The sequence below is a fragment of the Dromiciops gliroides genome, chromosome 2 (assembly GCF_019393635.1).
Source record: "Dromiciops gliroides isolate mDroGli1 chromosome 2, mDroGli1.pri, whole genome shotgun sequence".
NCBI classification, from domain to species: domain Eukaryota; kingdom Metazoa; phylum Chordata; class Mammalia; order Microbiotheria; family Microbiotheriidae; genus Dromiciops; species Dromiciops gliroides.
In genome coordinates, this window is record NC_057862.1 from 292,524,567 (window position 1) to 292,540,854 (window position 16,288).

General features: G+C 40.5%; 1 protein-coding gene across 1 annotated transcript in view; it reads right to left on the bottom strand.

Moving 5' to 3' along the window:
• Positions 1–9,474, bottom strand: part of RCOR1 (REST corepressor 1) — a 111,418-nt gene extending 101,944 nt beyond the window's left edge. The window contains exons 1-2 of the mRNA XM_043985056.1: positions 8,978–9,474; positions 8,752–8,811 (exon numbers count right to left, since the gene is read on the bottom strand). Of these exons, the coding sequence (XP_043840991.1) occupies positions 8,752–8,811; positions 8,978–9,347 (430 nt within the window). The 5' untranslated portion in view covers positions 9,348–9,474. The remainder of the gene's footprint in view (positions 1–8,751; positions 8,812–8,977) is intronic.
• Positions 9,475–16,288: the final 6,814 nt, after the last annotated feature.

A 16,288-nucleotide genomic window follows, 5' to 3' on the forward strand; every position in this document is an offset into this window, starting at 1 on the left:
GTTTGAGTAGAACAGACAATGAGTACATGAAGAGGGCCCAAAGTTTCTTCCATAATTGCTGGTGTTGTTCAGTTGTTTCAGTCATATCCAACTCTTTTGTGACCCCTGTTTGGAGTTTTCTTTGCAAGGATACTGTAGTGGTTTGCCATTTCCCTCTTCAGCTCATTTTACAGATGAGAAAATGGAGGCCAAGAGGAGTAAGTGACTTGTCCAGGGTCTCACAGGTAGTGCCTGAGGCCAGATTTGAACTAAGGTCCTCTCCAGGCCCAGCACTCCATCCACTGAGTCACCTGGCTGCCCAATCCATAATTATTGCTCAAGACTTAAAAGTATCAACACCCCCCTCAAAATCAATTCCCCTTGGTACCCAGCTTTTATGCTGACTCTGGTCTCTGGAAGGCTATTACAGGGCATTATTGACAAAAGAAAGGGAAAGAGTACAAAGAGCAATCTCCCTACTACCACTTCTTGAAATAGACTTCAGGTTCTCAGTTGACAGGTTTATAAATAATACTTTCTTTTTTAAAAAATAATACTTTCTTCATAAACTCTTTAACCAAAGCTTACAGTTTTCCAGTAAAAGGCTTTAGTACACACAAGTCTAGTGGTATTATCTTACCTATAAAACAGAGATGTAAATGGAACTGGTAAGGAAAAAACCTCTCCTATACTTTTATTGGGGTCTTAACTTTTTTTTTTCCAAAGTTAAACAAAATCTAAATTTAAATATAAAGTCACATTAAAATTCCCTAAATTTATATTGTTCTGAAAAAGTTTATTCACAGCAACTCTCTCAACAAACTTCCTAATTCATCCAAGGTGATAAAGTAGAAATAATGCTGGATTTGGAATCAGAGTTCCTGGATTCAAATCCTGGTTCTACCATTTAAAGCAAGCCACTTAAGCTCTCCCGGACTACTTCCTGGTCTTTAAAATGAGGGAAAAGATGACCTATTAAGGTCTCTTCAAGCTCTAAGTCTTTGAACTCTATAATATGGCTTTCATCAGCTCAACAGGAGAAATAGAATAAAGACTTCTAATACTCACACATAAAATACTCAAACCTTAAGGCTCAGAGTCAAACCTTATTAAATCAAACACTATACTACCTAGGAATTCCTATGGCCCATGACTAGATTTAAGCTATTTGGAGGTTTACTCTTTTTTTTAAAGATCTTTTATGTTTTTGTTGGTATTAGGTAAGAAAAAAGGTTCTCAAGTGAATTCATAATGTACTTATCTATTCAGCAAAACAACCCTTTAACATGATAACATGTTTATGTCAGAGACTTTGTGTATAGGTATATATACTAGAAAGTAGCAAAATATTATTAACTCAGACTTCACTATTTTAGACTTACTCATTTGAATTAAACATTAAAATTTTACATTATTCTTCTAAGAATGATATTCTACTTTTAGGTGAACCAGATCTCATGGCCTAAGACTGTTAAAACTAGTATTTTTAATTATTTAATTTGTCAGTTTTTCTCTTCTGAAAATTGTGTCATAAAGCATATTTTGTACTAAGAAATCAACTAAATTTACTTAGTTCAATAATAAATGTAAAATTAATTCATTTGTACAATGTATTTAAATTAAGCTTTGAATTTTCTATAATACTTAACATAACTCCAATGGGAGAAAAAATCTAAATCAATTATCCCTTCTGTAAAAATTTAATAGGGATAGAGTTTTACACTTGTGTTAAAAAATAATTAAACTTGATAAACACAAGATAAGAGAAAATATGGCTTGGCATGTCCTGTGAAAAAAGAACCCAGAGTTTAAGTAGATTGAAAGCTCAAAAAAACGAGTCAGTAGTGTCAACTCTAAGGCAAAAAACAAAACAAAACAAAACAAACTAATGCTATTATAGACTGCATTGAGAGATATAGCAGCATCCAGTATGAGGAAACTAGCACTTACATTTCACCTTGGGCAGATTATATATAACTAACCCATTTGATTCTGGGCACCACATTTGGAAAAGATAAATTGGAATATGTCCAAATATTCCCCAGGAATTCCCTCTCCTTTCCAATTCATTTTCTCCAACTATCTCCTCCTTCACTCCAGTTTCAGATGAAGAGGTGGCCCTTGTTGCCATAGCAAACTCCTTTATCTGCACCTTTGATCCCATTCCCTCCCAACCTCTCCAGAAAATTGTTCCTACTCTTATTATCTTCAATCTATTGGTTCCTTTATTAATGCCTATGTTTCCCTCATCTTTTTTTCTTTTTCTTTCTTTTTTTTTTTTTGGCTGGGCAATGAGGGTTAAGTGACTTTCCCAGGGTCACACAGCTAGTGTCAAGTGTCTGAGGCCAAATTTGGACTCAGGTCCTCCTGAATCCAGGGTCAGTGTTTTATCCACTGCGCCACCTAGCTGCCCCTGTTTCTCTCATCCTTAAAAAATCCTCACCTGGTCCTAACAAATTGGCTATCATCCTTTTTTCTTTCCTTCCCTTCGTGGCTAAACTCTTTGAGAAAGCCATCCACAACAGGTGCTTCCACTTTCCCTCCTCTCCATCTCTTCTAAGTGCTCTACAATCCGGCTTCTACTTAAATTACCAATGACCTCTTAATTGTCAAACTTAACGACTTTCTTAACCTCTCTGCATACCTTCTGAATACTCTATCTTTTCCAGGTTTTCATGTCATGCTTCTCTCAGCTGTCCAACAGATCTCCCAGTCTCATTTACTGGCTTTTTATCCATGACATACCCATGGCCCGGCTCTCTTCTCTTTGCATTCTCTCCTTTCAGCTCTTAGGGTTCAATTATCTCTACGTGGATAATTACCAGATCTACATAACTATCACAAATCTATCTCCAGAGTTAAAAGTTAAGCATGTCCAACTACCTCTTCAAAATTTTGAATAGGATGTCCCATAGGTATCCCAAAATTAGCACATCCAAAACAGAATTCATTATCTTTTCTATTAACCTCTCCCTCTTCCAAACTTCCCTATCACTGACTAGTGGGGAGCTTTGTAGCATTAAGAGATAGAGTCCAGAATTTGTAATCCTTAAGACCTGAATTCAAATCCAACCTCAGACACTTATTACCTATGTGACACTGGGGAAAGTCTTGTTGCTCAGTCATTTTCAGTTGTGTCTGACTCTTCAAGACCTCATTTGGGGTTTTGTTGGCAAAAATACTGCAGTGGTTTGCCATTTCCTTGTCCAGCTCATTTTACAAATAAGGAAACTGAGGCAAACAGAGTTAAGTGACTTGCCCAGGGTCACAGAACTAGCTAGTAAGTGTCTGAAGCCAGATTTGAAGTTGTGAAGATGAATTTTCCTGACTCCAGGTCCAGCACTCCAGGCAAAGTCACTTAACCTCTATATTTCCCAATTTCCTCATCTGTAAAACCTCTACAAGATTGTGGTGAGGATAAAATCAGATATTTGTAAAACAATTTTAGCACAGTACTGAAACATAGTAGATGCTTAAAATTTTTAAATATCACATACTACCATCCTCCCCATCACTTTGGCTCAAAAATTCAATTATCCTCTCTCACTCCACATATTCAATGTGCTGTCAAATCTTATATCTACCTTCACATCTCTCATGTAGTCCACTTCCATCCAATCATACGACCACAACTCTAGTTCAGAACCATCACCCCTCACCTGAAATTCTCCATGAGCCTGGGTTCCCTGGTTCAATCTCTCCCCACTCCAATCCAGCTTCCACTTGGCTATTAAGATGACTTTTCATTTGTAATAGGTCTGACCATGTCATTATCCCTACAAAAATTCCCCGTGGCTCCTTATTACCTCTACAACTAACTAAAAAAATCCTATTTGGTTTTTAAAGCTCTCTATAACCTGGTCGTCTTCTCACACTACTCTTCTCCATACACTCTATAACTACATGGCCTGAGCAGCTAGGTGGCATAGTGGATAGAGCACTGGGCCCAAAGTTTGGAGAACCTAAGTTCACATCTCACCTCAGACACTTACTAGCTGTGTGACTCTGGGCAAGTCACTAAACACCAATTGCCTTAAACATCCAGGGCCATCTCCAGTTGGCCTGCTGTATATCTTGCCACTAGACCCAGATGGCTGGAGGAAAGAATGAGGTGGGTGACTTTGCACAGCCCTCCCTCCTTTAAATCCAATTCAGTGCAAGTCATGACATCATGACATGTCATAGTCCTTTCTGTGAATGAAGGACAAACAACAACAATATGGCCTACTTTCAAGTCCTCTCTCCCAATTCCATCTCTCATCTCCATCTCCCAACCTTTACACTGGTTGTCCCCTAGTCAGTCAATACACATTTATTAAGCACCTACTATATACCACTAATCACTAGGAATACAAGGAAAGGTAAAAGACAGCCCCTGCTCTCAAGCTCACAGTCTAATGGGGGAGACAACATGAAAACAACTATACAGAATAAACTGGAAATAATCAACAGAAGGAAGGCACTAAGAATCAGGAAAAGCTTCCTATAAAGGAGGATTTTAGCTAGGACTTAAAGGAAACCAGGGAAGCAAGGAGGCAAGAATAAGAACAGAAAGGGACAAGTCAGTGAAAGTTCACAAGAGCTGGGAGATAAAACATCTTGTTAGAAGAGTAAAAAGGCTAGTGTCACTAGATTAAGTAAATGAGGGAAGAGGAATGTAAGGTGTTAAGAAGACTGGTAAAGGGGAGGCAGATGATTTAGGGCTTTGAATGCCAGAGAATAAAAATATACTTTGTAATATAAATATAATTCACATTGTATTCTGGAGGTGACAGAGAAACTCTCAAGTTTACCTAGTAAGGCAATGACATGATCAGATCTGCTCTTTGGGAAAAATACTTTGATTACTAAATGGAAGATGGGAATGCCCTTCTTTCTCCACTGTGCTTCTTGATTTCCTTCAAGACTGATCTCAAATCCCACCTTCTACACAAGGCATTTCCCTAGCCTCCCCTTTTGAGTTACTTTCTATCTACTATGTATATAACTTGTATGTACCTAGTTTTTTATGTGTTGTCTTCTACATTAGAATGTACATTCCTTGAAAGTAGGGACAGTGTTTTGTATTTCTTTGTATCCCTAGGATTTAACACACTGCCTGGCACATATCAAGGACTTAATGAAAAACTTGCTGACTGCTATCACTGAAATACATACAACTGGAAGACAAAAAAAAAAAAAGAAGAAGAGAGAGAGAGAGAGAGAGAATATGGTAGCCTTACTGGACTATAGGATAGCAAAGACAGATTACTATTAATCATACTAATAAATTTATAGGAGTTTCCACATTTACGTAGGAGAAACCATATTAACTATTTCAAAATAATAGCCAGGACTTAAGAACATAGTGAACTATAGATTAATAAGTAGATTGAATAGAACAGAACAAGTACTAGATGGTAAAACAGATTTTTTTTTTTGGTGATAGCTGAAATAGATCTAAGGAGAGTAAAGTCAAAGGTAAAGTTTTAATGAAGCTCAGAAAAGACATCACTAGGGTCCACAATCCAAATTCTGAGAACAACCATTTTCTTCAAACAAAAGTCTATTCTACTAAGTGAAAGGTTCATTTCCCTGTACTACACTTTTCTTTTTTTTATTCTGAGTCCTAAAACCTTCCTCTCCTAGTGTAAACAGACATTAATTAAGATGACTTTATTACTGATTTTTTCCAAGTACTACTCCATTGATCTAACTTAGCTCTTAATTAAATTGTAAAAACTGAATCAACATTGTCATTCACACAATTTCATGACAGGATGATTGTATACCCTGATTGGTCTATAAAAGGGGAAGGGGGGGGGGGTTAGTCTTATCCCAACTTTATAATAAGTTATATAGTACCGTTAAGTAACCTTAATGGAAGAATATATTGTAGATAATAATAATGAGTCTAAAAATTACTTCTCTAGCCAGTCATCCCTTCACCCTTTACTAACCCACATCCCCCCCCACACACAAAAAAACACTTTACTTTAAAAGTAACACTTGTTAAATCCAATTTTCACTTCCTCTTCACTGATATCTGTTAGTGAAGCTAAAGAACAGTAACATGGCCAAAAAGTAAGCAGAAAAAGTAGTAAGGGGCCTGGAAAATCTTTAAATGAATAAAATTCTCTGAATAGTAGTCTCCCATTATTATACTTAACTAGTCTAAAAGAATGGAAATAGTTTAAGAATGAGCATAAATTCCCAAAATTAATGCCTCTCCTTCCCCTCTACCCCAGTTATTTGTTTTTGAATTTCACTAAGTATAGAACACTAGGCAAGAGTCATTAGTTGTGAAATTACAGTAAAGCCAAACACCCAAGCTTTAACCTAAAACCAACACCAACTTTCTGATATTCACCATTTCAGACTGCTCAAGTGTTGTTTGAAATTTATTATTACAGTTCAAATTTTTCACTTTTGTTCAAAAATAAAATAGCATTTAGAAATGTTTACACAAAACAGGCAAGATACACACCTATACACACAAACAAGAACATCTACAATGTTTTACTTTTTCACAAGGGACTTCTAATAAGCCTGTACCTAATGAATGCTTCCTTAAAAAGTGTTAGGCAGTTAAAATATAATCTGTTACATATACTCTTCCATGGGAGAATAAACAGGTCAAATCCTCAAATTATTAAGGATGCAATCAAATATTAAATACTAAAAGTCAGACCTGCTGTATTCAGCAAAAAAGTAAAATTTTTCAATCTTTTTTAGTTCCAATGCATCTGCTGCCACCTTTTCTTAGTGGGCCATTCAAAACATTTAAGTAAAAGGTTTCAACTAAATGTAACAAAAAAATGTATCAAATTGGGCCATGATAGTTACAACTTGTTAAAACTAGAAGATTTGAGAGTATGATTGAAAAAATGTACAAGATTTTGTGGATACTTGGTGACAAGTTCTATTTTAAATATGCAAAAGAAATGATGAGCTTGACCTACAAACTGAAGAAAGGGTCAACTGTAACCAAAAAACAATATGCTTCCCCTGGTGGCTGACTAAGGAATGGAGGAGTCATGTGTAAGAAATGGGGGAGCGGGGCAAAGCCTGGCTTCCTAGGTCTGCTCTGTCATTCAAAATGAGAAGTGACTATAAAAATGGGAGGGGCACTATCAAAATTCAGGTAATAAAAATCATTACAAAGTAACATGGAAGTTTTTTTTTTTAAGAAGGACAAGCCTTTATGTACTGACATTATATCTGCATGGTTTAAAAGGTTTATTTCAGAGTAAAATAGAAAATATCAAAATTACAAAGAAAGGTAAAATTGCAAGAAAAAAGTGTATATCCAAAGTATACAGGAGCAGGAAAGTCTTACTGATTTCAAACGTTAAATCACACTAGGTATCTAGAACCTTCACTAATAGAGTAAGAGTTGTACCTATTTCAGCAACTGGTCCTATATCCTGTTAATTTTCTGTTTGTATACTGGGGAAAACAGGTTAGGCATTATTCAAAGAAGTTTGAGCCATACAAATAAATGAAGCCAACTTCAGGTCTAAAAACCTCAGCCAGTAAGAGCATTTGACTAAGGGGCAAGTTTTAAATTTTTTTAAATAAAACTTCTGCCTTTTAAGAATTTTATACACCAACCAACATGTCATGTAAACTGACAAAGCTAAGATCCTAAGTATTAAAATCTAACTAAAATTCTTTTGTCTGGATACAGATTTGTTCCTATGCCACTTTAATTTATCTTACACATAACAGCAAACAGGATATAGTTTCAAAAAATTCTGTTCTTGTTTCTGGGCTGGTTGTTTTTAGATTAATCTATTCTAAAATTAAGATGAGACTTTAGATGATTTTATTTTCAAAACTTTTCCACCACCACCATCCCCAAAAGAAAAAAAATTTACAAAGAAGTCTCAAAAAAAAAAAGGCAAACTACACACGAGATCTCTCCTAGCTATATAAGCTTTTCTTCTACCTCTTCCCTGCAAAGCGCCTTCTGGAAAACCCACTTCTCTTATAAACTGAAACAATATGTATTTTGTGCTTATTCCATCCATCCTTGACGTTTCAAAATCAGTCATAAGGAGGGAAGGGCTCAGGAGGCCAGAAAGGAAGAAAAGGGTATCTTGAGTAATAATTGATTGGGTAGGGGTGTGTGTTCTATGTGGTCAGTGAAATTTCATTAAGTCCACTTAGCTTGCTAGATGCTACTTCACCACCACTACCATAATCACAGTGAATGTGAAACTAACCACACCTGAGCCAGAATGGAGCCAATACAATTGCTCCCACTACTACATCTCCGCTATCAATACATCCCCTGCCCTCCGAAGGATAGATACCAAATCGTAAGTTACACTGGTATTTCGTGAAGGAGAAATCATCTTTTTTTATAAGTCTGGAGGCACGTTGGCAGAACACGTTCCCCCTCCCCCCCCTTGCTGTTCTTCCCTTGGACAGCAGGGCGAACACACACAAAAAGAAAGTTGTTGATTTGATCTCCACTCCCTACCTAAATCCCCTCATACTCCCTAAAATCCACATGATCCTACGTTTTCCCACAATATTTTCTCCCCAAGATATGAAAAGGGTGGGGTGCCTGTCTCTCAGATATAACCCACCTGAAAGACTTGAGTGCAACAACCAAGGACACACACACCAGCAAAGTCCCCCTAGCACCGTCTCTAACCAGTTTGAGGCTACTACCCTACCCCATCGTCTCAAGCTCTAGATACCATCCTCCTCCACCCCAAACGGGCAGCGGCCACTCAATATCTGGAGGACCACCTCCCCAGCCCCCAAGGGTGCCAAACTCACCAGGATCAAAATCAGGGACCACTGCCTGGTACTGGGGTCCGACTCTCATGCCACCTCCTCCTGTGAATAAAGGGGAGAACGGGAGGGAAGTCAGCGAGGGCTCCGGGCAGAGTTTGGAAGCTGGGCAGGAGGGGACGACGGGGACGCCCGGGCGGAAGGGGGAGGGGGGGTATGGGGGGGGGTGGAGGCAGGGTAGCCTCGGCTCTAGTTTGAGGCTATCACCTACCATGCTCTTCATCACTCGAGGAGCCCGAGCTCGCTTCCTCCCAGGAGTTGGTGCTGTTTCCATTGGGCGCCGCGGCGGCGGCCGTGGCCAAACTTTTATTATGACCATTATTGGCGGAACCGGCGGCGGCCGAGGCGGAGGCTGCAGCGGAGGAGGCAGAGGCGGCCGAGGCCGAGGCTGAGGCTGAGGCGGCGGCAGCAGCGGCTGCGGCGGAGGAGGAGGAGGAGGCAGAGGAGGAGGAGGCAGCAGTGGTGGTGGTAGTGGCGGCGTTGGCGGCGTTGGAGGCAGCGGCGGCCGAGGAGGCAGCGGCATTATTCCTTCCCCTCCTCTTCCCCAGCACCTCCGGGCCCTTCTCCACCATGGCTGGCATCGAAGGGGACGGCGGGGAGGAGGGAGCAAAGTGGGGCTGAGGAGCGAGGCGGAGGGGAGGCTCGCCGCGAGGGCGCAGGGAGGGGGGCGCGCCCGCCGCCCGCCGAGGGGACCGGGGGCCCGGGACTCCGAGGGGCGACAGTTGGAACCGGGGCTGCCCGAAGGGAGAGAGGGCTGAGGGAGAGACTTGTGACTGCAGCCGGGGACGCTGAGCCGCTTCAACGCCCCAGCTCGAAGCCAAGCGCAACTTTCGCTCTCATCGCCGCCCGCCCGCACTTCACTGGCTCAACTACTCTGGGAGCAGGGAGCCGGGGGGAGGGGGGAGGAGAGAGGGCAGGGGAGGGGAGGAGGAGCCGAGAGGGAGCTCAGCCGAACTCAGCCGGCCTGGGGAAGGCCCCGCCCCCTCCCGGCCTCTCATTGGCTCCTCCGGGATTTTGGAAGAGCCACGCTCACGTCGGTTGGCTGGGACACTCCGTCTGTCAAAAGGAAGCTGGGTGCGGAAGGGAGGGGGAAGGAGGAGGGGGCGGGCCCGGCGCTTCCGTTGCTCAAGTTCGGTTGACGCGTATCGCCCGCTGTACGTGGTTGGGGGTTTGCAATCTCTCTACGCCCCATGATCCCTCTCTCTAGTCTAGGCAATGGAGAGGTCTTAGGCTATCTCCCCCCCCACCGCCCTTCCCGATAACACCCGCCAACCAACACCCTCATCTGGCTCCCCCCAAGGATCCCACCGATGGGCTAAACAGCTATTTTTTTTTTAATATATTAAAAAAAAAAAAGCTATTAAAGCCGGACTACTTTTTCTCCTCCCCCTTTCAGCGGAAGGTTACACCACAGTTTGAATGGAGTCCATACAAAGAAGAGAAACTAATTGGAAGAAACTAATTGCGCCAATCGCCCTCCCTCTCCCCCTATATCTCCTCCAAGGATTGGGGAGATGGAGAACCAGAGGGAGCAGTTTTTCCAAGGCTGAGTCTATTCCCAATACAGTATTCAAAGTCCTCCCCCACCCCCGTTGGGTGAAAAAGAGGAAAGTGGGAAGGGGGGAGTCATCTGAATTGCTGGAGTTGCCCAAATTATTGTGTGTGCTGCGGCCAGAGGGAAAGAGGAGGAGGAGGAGCTTCCTGCTGCGGAGGGCCATCTCCCCTCTCCCTGTTCTCCCTCCGGGCCGAGCCCCCGCCTCCAAAGGGAGCAGGCGAGGTCCCAGCCACTTTGCGATGTTCGACCTTAGACAACTGGAAGATTTTTATTCCCTGTTTGAACAGCAGTAGCTCCATGAGGGATAATAATGTGTACATCTCTCTCACACATTCACCCTCCCAGGTCTGGAGTTGCAGAGTTTCCAGTCAAATTACCTCCTTGTAGCTAGGTGCGGGCTGGTCAGTGTCATGATACTGTAAATTCCGCTGGGACTGCACCTTATCAGAGATTGCATCCTTCCAAACTGTCCCTCAGTCTCTCTGCCTGCACTCCCCTCTGTCCCTATCTCCCACCTTAAGCCAGAAAGAGCTAGGGCAGGGTAAAGGATGGAGGAGGAGGGCTGCTGATAAAAAGGGATAGTGCTGCTGGGTTTGAGGGTTGAATCCTCCTCCTTACTTGTCCCCCTTCCCCCACCGCTGGTCCTCAGATATTTAATTTTTCTCTACTGTAATTAGAAGACAAATGAAGTCCATCGAATGCTGGGAGAGAGTTGCTCTTAATGAAAATGGCCGGGATGTTGGAGAAAAGGATAAAGAGAAAAATATTGACACCCAAATCCCTTTGTTATGTGGGTCAACTTCCTCCAAAGACAAAGTCCACTTTTCAGTACTGAAAGCACCCCCTCCCTTCTAAAGAAATTAGTCCACTAGTTTCCAAACCTTTAGATCTCCTAGGAAGAACTTGCCTTTTCAAATACCTAGAATCAGTTTTTCGTTGATTTTGCTTATCCCCTCTGGCTCAATCTAGAGCTGAAGAAATTCATGAGAATGGCTGAACAGTGATGTGAGAAATTCACAAGTTCAAAGACTTAAAGGGACAAAACCCACCGGGGCTATTTTGGGGTCTGATAATACATCGGGTGACTATCTAGAAAATACTGTTTGGCCAAAAATCAAATGTGTTCTAAATAAAATATCGTTCATGGATAATTGGGGAGGGTCTTGAATAACTAATTTTTTAAACCTTCAGAAAAATAACATCCTTTCAAACCAAAGCTTAATATGTGTAGGATTTACACCAGTTTAGAGATGTAAATAACTAGGAAACTGTTGAGTTTCATGGTTTTAAAGACTAAATAATCACAAATTTAAATTTAGTTTTTAATACTACATGAACATTCATTATTAACTTTGTTGAACTAACCACATTCACTTCTATTTAAATGATCTCACATTGGTATAACTGGTACCCATTTTAGGAGTTCCATATTCATGGTTAATAGAGGAGAATTATACAATTTTCCTCTTAAAGAATGTAGACTATTCAGATCAGAGAACTGTTTTCATTAAGGTCACCAAATATTTACAGTAGTATTTAAAAATGTTTTAAACTTGACAAAATATCGCAATTTCTCTGCTATTTTTTAGATAAGCACCTACAGTGATGGGTAAAATGCTGGATTTGGAGTCAGAGGACCTAGATTTCCATTCTAGTCCTGGTTTTTGTGGTTTTCAGTGTTCTTATACCCAAAATGAAGAGGTTGGATTAGATAGTCTTTTAGGTTCTTTTCAATTCTAAATCCTATGATCCTAAGTGATTTTGTAGTAAAAATGACCTTTCTATTTACATTTCTGTAACTCATCTATAAAGTGAGTACTTTATGTAAGAACATGCTTATAAAGAATTTTGCACTTACTCCTTTTTTTCAGATTTCACTATAGATGTAATAGCTTTAAAAAAAATCAAATTTGGGGGTAGGGCATTTATCAGATCAATTCATTTCAAATTTCCCGAGTATGCCAGGAGGTAAGCTTTTGACTTCCCTTCCCTTCCCCTAGAAGGTCTAGATATGACCACTGGCCTGTTTAAAAGAACACACACACAACAAGCCCACCAAAAAACCCAAACCCATTTAAAACTTCATGACTAAGCTGCCCTAAGAAGCATTCATTTAATTGGAGTCACTATTCTAAGGGATGGGCTTTCAGTAACTCAAAGCTGCCGGCCCCCCCCCCAAGATGAACTGATTAATTCAGAATCATTAAGACAGATTCTTGTTGGAGAAACAAACCCATTTCTAATGGTTTATAAAATAAATCTTCATTAAGGACTCTAGATTTTTTTCACCTTTCTTCAGGAGAGACTGTAGGAGTGCATTAATAGCTGTTCTGAGGCAAACACACATGAGAGTTGCATGTGCTCACCACCTAAGTCCACTTGGTGGGGGAGAAGAGTTCCTGCTTGCCTCTTGCCTTTTTTCCTGAGAACAAGTTAGAAACCAAATACTTGACCATGGATTTCTCTGAGCCAAATAATGGAAAGAGCCAAGAAAGTGGTGGAGTATTATAAAAACAGTGATAGGAGCTACATGTGCTTGCCCACATGCCTTGAGAAGGGAGTTTAGGACTCTGATAAATGCAATGACCAACCACTTTTCCAGAAGACAGATGATGAAGCATGCTACTGCCCACTACCTGATAGAGGTAATGGACGGAAGGCATACATTTTAGACATGAACAATGTAGAAATCTGCTTTGTTTGACCATTCATTAAAAGGATTTTGCACTCTTGGTTGTTGTTTTTCAATGTGAGTGTTGGGGAGGGGGGAAGATGGGAAGGTAAAGGAGGAAATGGTGATAGGACTGCTAAAAAAAATGATTGAAGATGTTTTTTAAATGATAAGAGGCTAGGTTTGCGAAGCACTTTAAACAGGTTAACTCATTTGATCCTAACAACAATTCTATGAGGTCAGTGCCATTATTATCTTCATTTTATGGAAAAGAACAGGAGGGAAGACAAAGAGAAACACAGGCAAACAGTACAGCTTTGAAGATTATAAGTTAAATTTATTATATATTTAAAAGAAAAAAGTCAAGTAATACATACTACATTCACAGTTTCATGTAGAATCCTCTTCTTACAATCTACTTTGTGTATGGAAATGATGCTTTAATTTGGTTCTTTAATTCAGAATAAAAAAAGAAACTTAAAAACAAGAAAGGGGAGTTCGTGGATATTTTCACTCCCAAACATTTGCCTCCAAGTAGTGAAGGGACAGCAATAAAGGGGAATGCCAGCCTTAGAAATTGCCTTACAAATAATCCCTAATTTCATAGTTTAGGATTCTAGCCAGGGAAGGGGAATTCCCTGAATAGTATCCCTCTAAGAGAAAGAGGAGGCTAGCCCATATGGCTCCAAAAGATTAAGAAGCAATCAAGGATCAAAATTGTGGCAGAAAGGATTTTTTAAAAAAAGTCATTGACTCTGTTCTCTGCTATTACCTTGAGTTATTCAGAGAGAGAGAGAGAGAGAGAGAGAGAGAGAGAGAGAGAGAGAGAGAGAGAGAGAGAGAGAGAGAGAGAGAGAGAACAAATCCATTAGAAAAGGGATTGCCAGTCTAGCAGCCCCTAAGTGTGTTTCCTTTCTAGGGAGGCAAAGCCTTCAGGTCTCTGAGAAATGTAAAAGGCCAGACCCAATGGAGAATTTAGAGAATTGTATTGATTGCTTACAGGCTCCTTCAAGTCTTCTGCCTTTTGTGCATTTTCTCTGGGGGTAAAATAAATGTTGTCCTAAACCTAATATCATTGAAACCTTGAGCTGTGGGTCTTGTTGCCCCACATCTGTAGAGATCTAGACTCAAGTATTTGATGATTTTCCCAGATTAAGCTCTGCATAACAAGCTAATGGGAGTCACATTTTAGGATCACCCTCCAAGACTAAAAATTATTTCACATGTAAATCAAGGCATAAATTATTTTCCCAAACTCTTAGCCTAACTTTTACAAGGCAGAACCAAAATAATTAATTAGTAAAGAAAATGTTTTTGTTCTTATACCTCATCTTTTGTCTAAGAAATTTAGACTTATCATACTAAAAAAAGATGAACTAACATGTGGTTAGGCAACTAGATGACTCAATGGATAGAGCACTGGCCCTGGAGTTAGTTAGACTGGAGTTCAAATCCAGCCTTCAATATTTACCAAGTATATGATCCTGGTCAAGTCACTTACCTTACCCTCTGTTTGACTTAATCCACTGGAGAAGGAAATGGCAAACCACTCCAGTATCTTTGCCAAGAAAACCCCATGGACAATATGCTCCATGGGATCCAAAAGAGCTGGTTATGACTGAACAACAAGTGTTATATACAAGTAATATTAAGCCATTTATTATGCTCTTTGCATAGACAAAATTATTTCTCTTCCTATTTCCCACATATTATCTGTTATGATTTATAGAATCATGGAGTTAGAAAGCCATCTAGTTGCTGTGCATAAACAAGCAATCTCCTTTATAACAATTGATTGGTCATCAGTTTTCTACTGGAAGACTTCCAATGATGAATCAGTGAACAAACATTTTAAGCATTGTGATAAATGCTGGGGACACAAAGAAAGGCAAAAGATAGTCCCTATCCTCAAGGAACTCAATGTCTATTGTGAGAAAAGAATGGGTTTTGGAACACCCAAAGGCCCCAGCTGGATTGGACTGATTAGATTGAGTGAGACTGACTGACTCTGCTGATTAACTCAAAGTTAATTCAATTGAAACCACACCTGCCTGGTTCTCAAGAGGGTGTGTTCTCAGAGGCTGTGGACTCTGACCTCAACACGGGACCACCCTCAAGTCCAGTGAACAAATGGATTTTAGCCAATTAGCCTGAAGCAGTGTAGAAGGACCACCTCTCCTGGGGACACAGAGGAAGCTTGCTCTTTCAGTTTGTTTCTCAAAACAGACTGGTGGTGGACTTGAGGACACTAGGCTAGATGGGCTTTTTCTTGGCTTTCTGACCCAGGTGTTCTCTTTTTACTAATAAATGCTTAATGCCCCAAACTGGTGCTAAAGCTTCTAATTTATAAGTAAACCCTAGCTAGTGTTCCCTACACTGGGAACAGAAATAGGCAACCACACATAAAATTTTAAATATCACACTATGGAGGATACAACAAGCAAACAAGATATATAGAGAATAAATTAGAGATAATCTCAGAGGGAAGGCACAAAGAATAAGAGGATCGAGGAAAAATTTCTTGCAGAAGGTGAATGTTAGTGGATTTAGTGGATATTTGAAGGAAGGACTTGATAAAGAAATCCGTATGTCCTGAAATTACCCATTCTACTTTTGTAGCTTTAGTTATTGTTATTGAACCATGTTTGACTCTCTGTGACCCCATTTGGGGTTTTCTTGGCAAAAATACAGGAGTGGTTTGCCATTGGTTAAAGGACTTGCCCAAGGTCACACAGCTAGTAAGTGTCTGAGGCTGGATTAGAATTTAGGAAGAGGAGTCTTCCTGATTCCAGGACCAGCACTCTATCCACGGTGCCACCAGAGATTAAACCTGCTTCTTTACAAATTCCACTCACTTCTCCCAGCTCTGCCTCCTGAAACCAAGCAAATGTCATAGGGTCAAACAAGATATGTTCACTGAATGGTTGTGGTAGACTTTCAAGCACTGAAAAACAGCAGTGAGGTTTGTCAGAGACTGAAAATCTTAGGACAATTAGACTGAGTGTAGTGAGTATAGTGTGAAACAAGACTTGATAGGTAGGATTCCTAAGGCTGCTAAATTGAGGGAAGCCTTGTTATTGGTGGTGGTGTTCATCCTTTGTTCTCTAAGAGGACCAATGGCATTATAAGGGTGATATCCTGACTTGCTCTTAAATTGGATTTAAATGAAGCAGAGCTGGGCAAAATCATCAGACTCACTTTCTCCTTCACAATCATCAAAATGCTGTGGCAAGACAAAGGCCAAGAGGACTGGTGATGGATAGTTCAGGATGCAGTGGATGACCTTGACCTTTCTA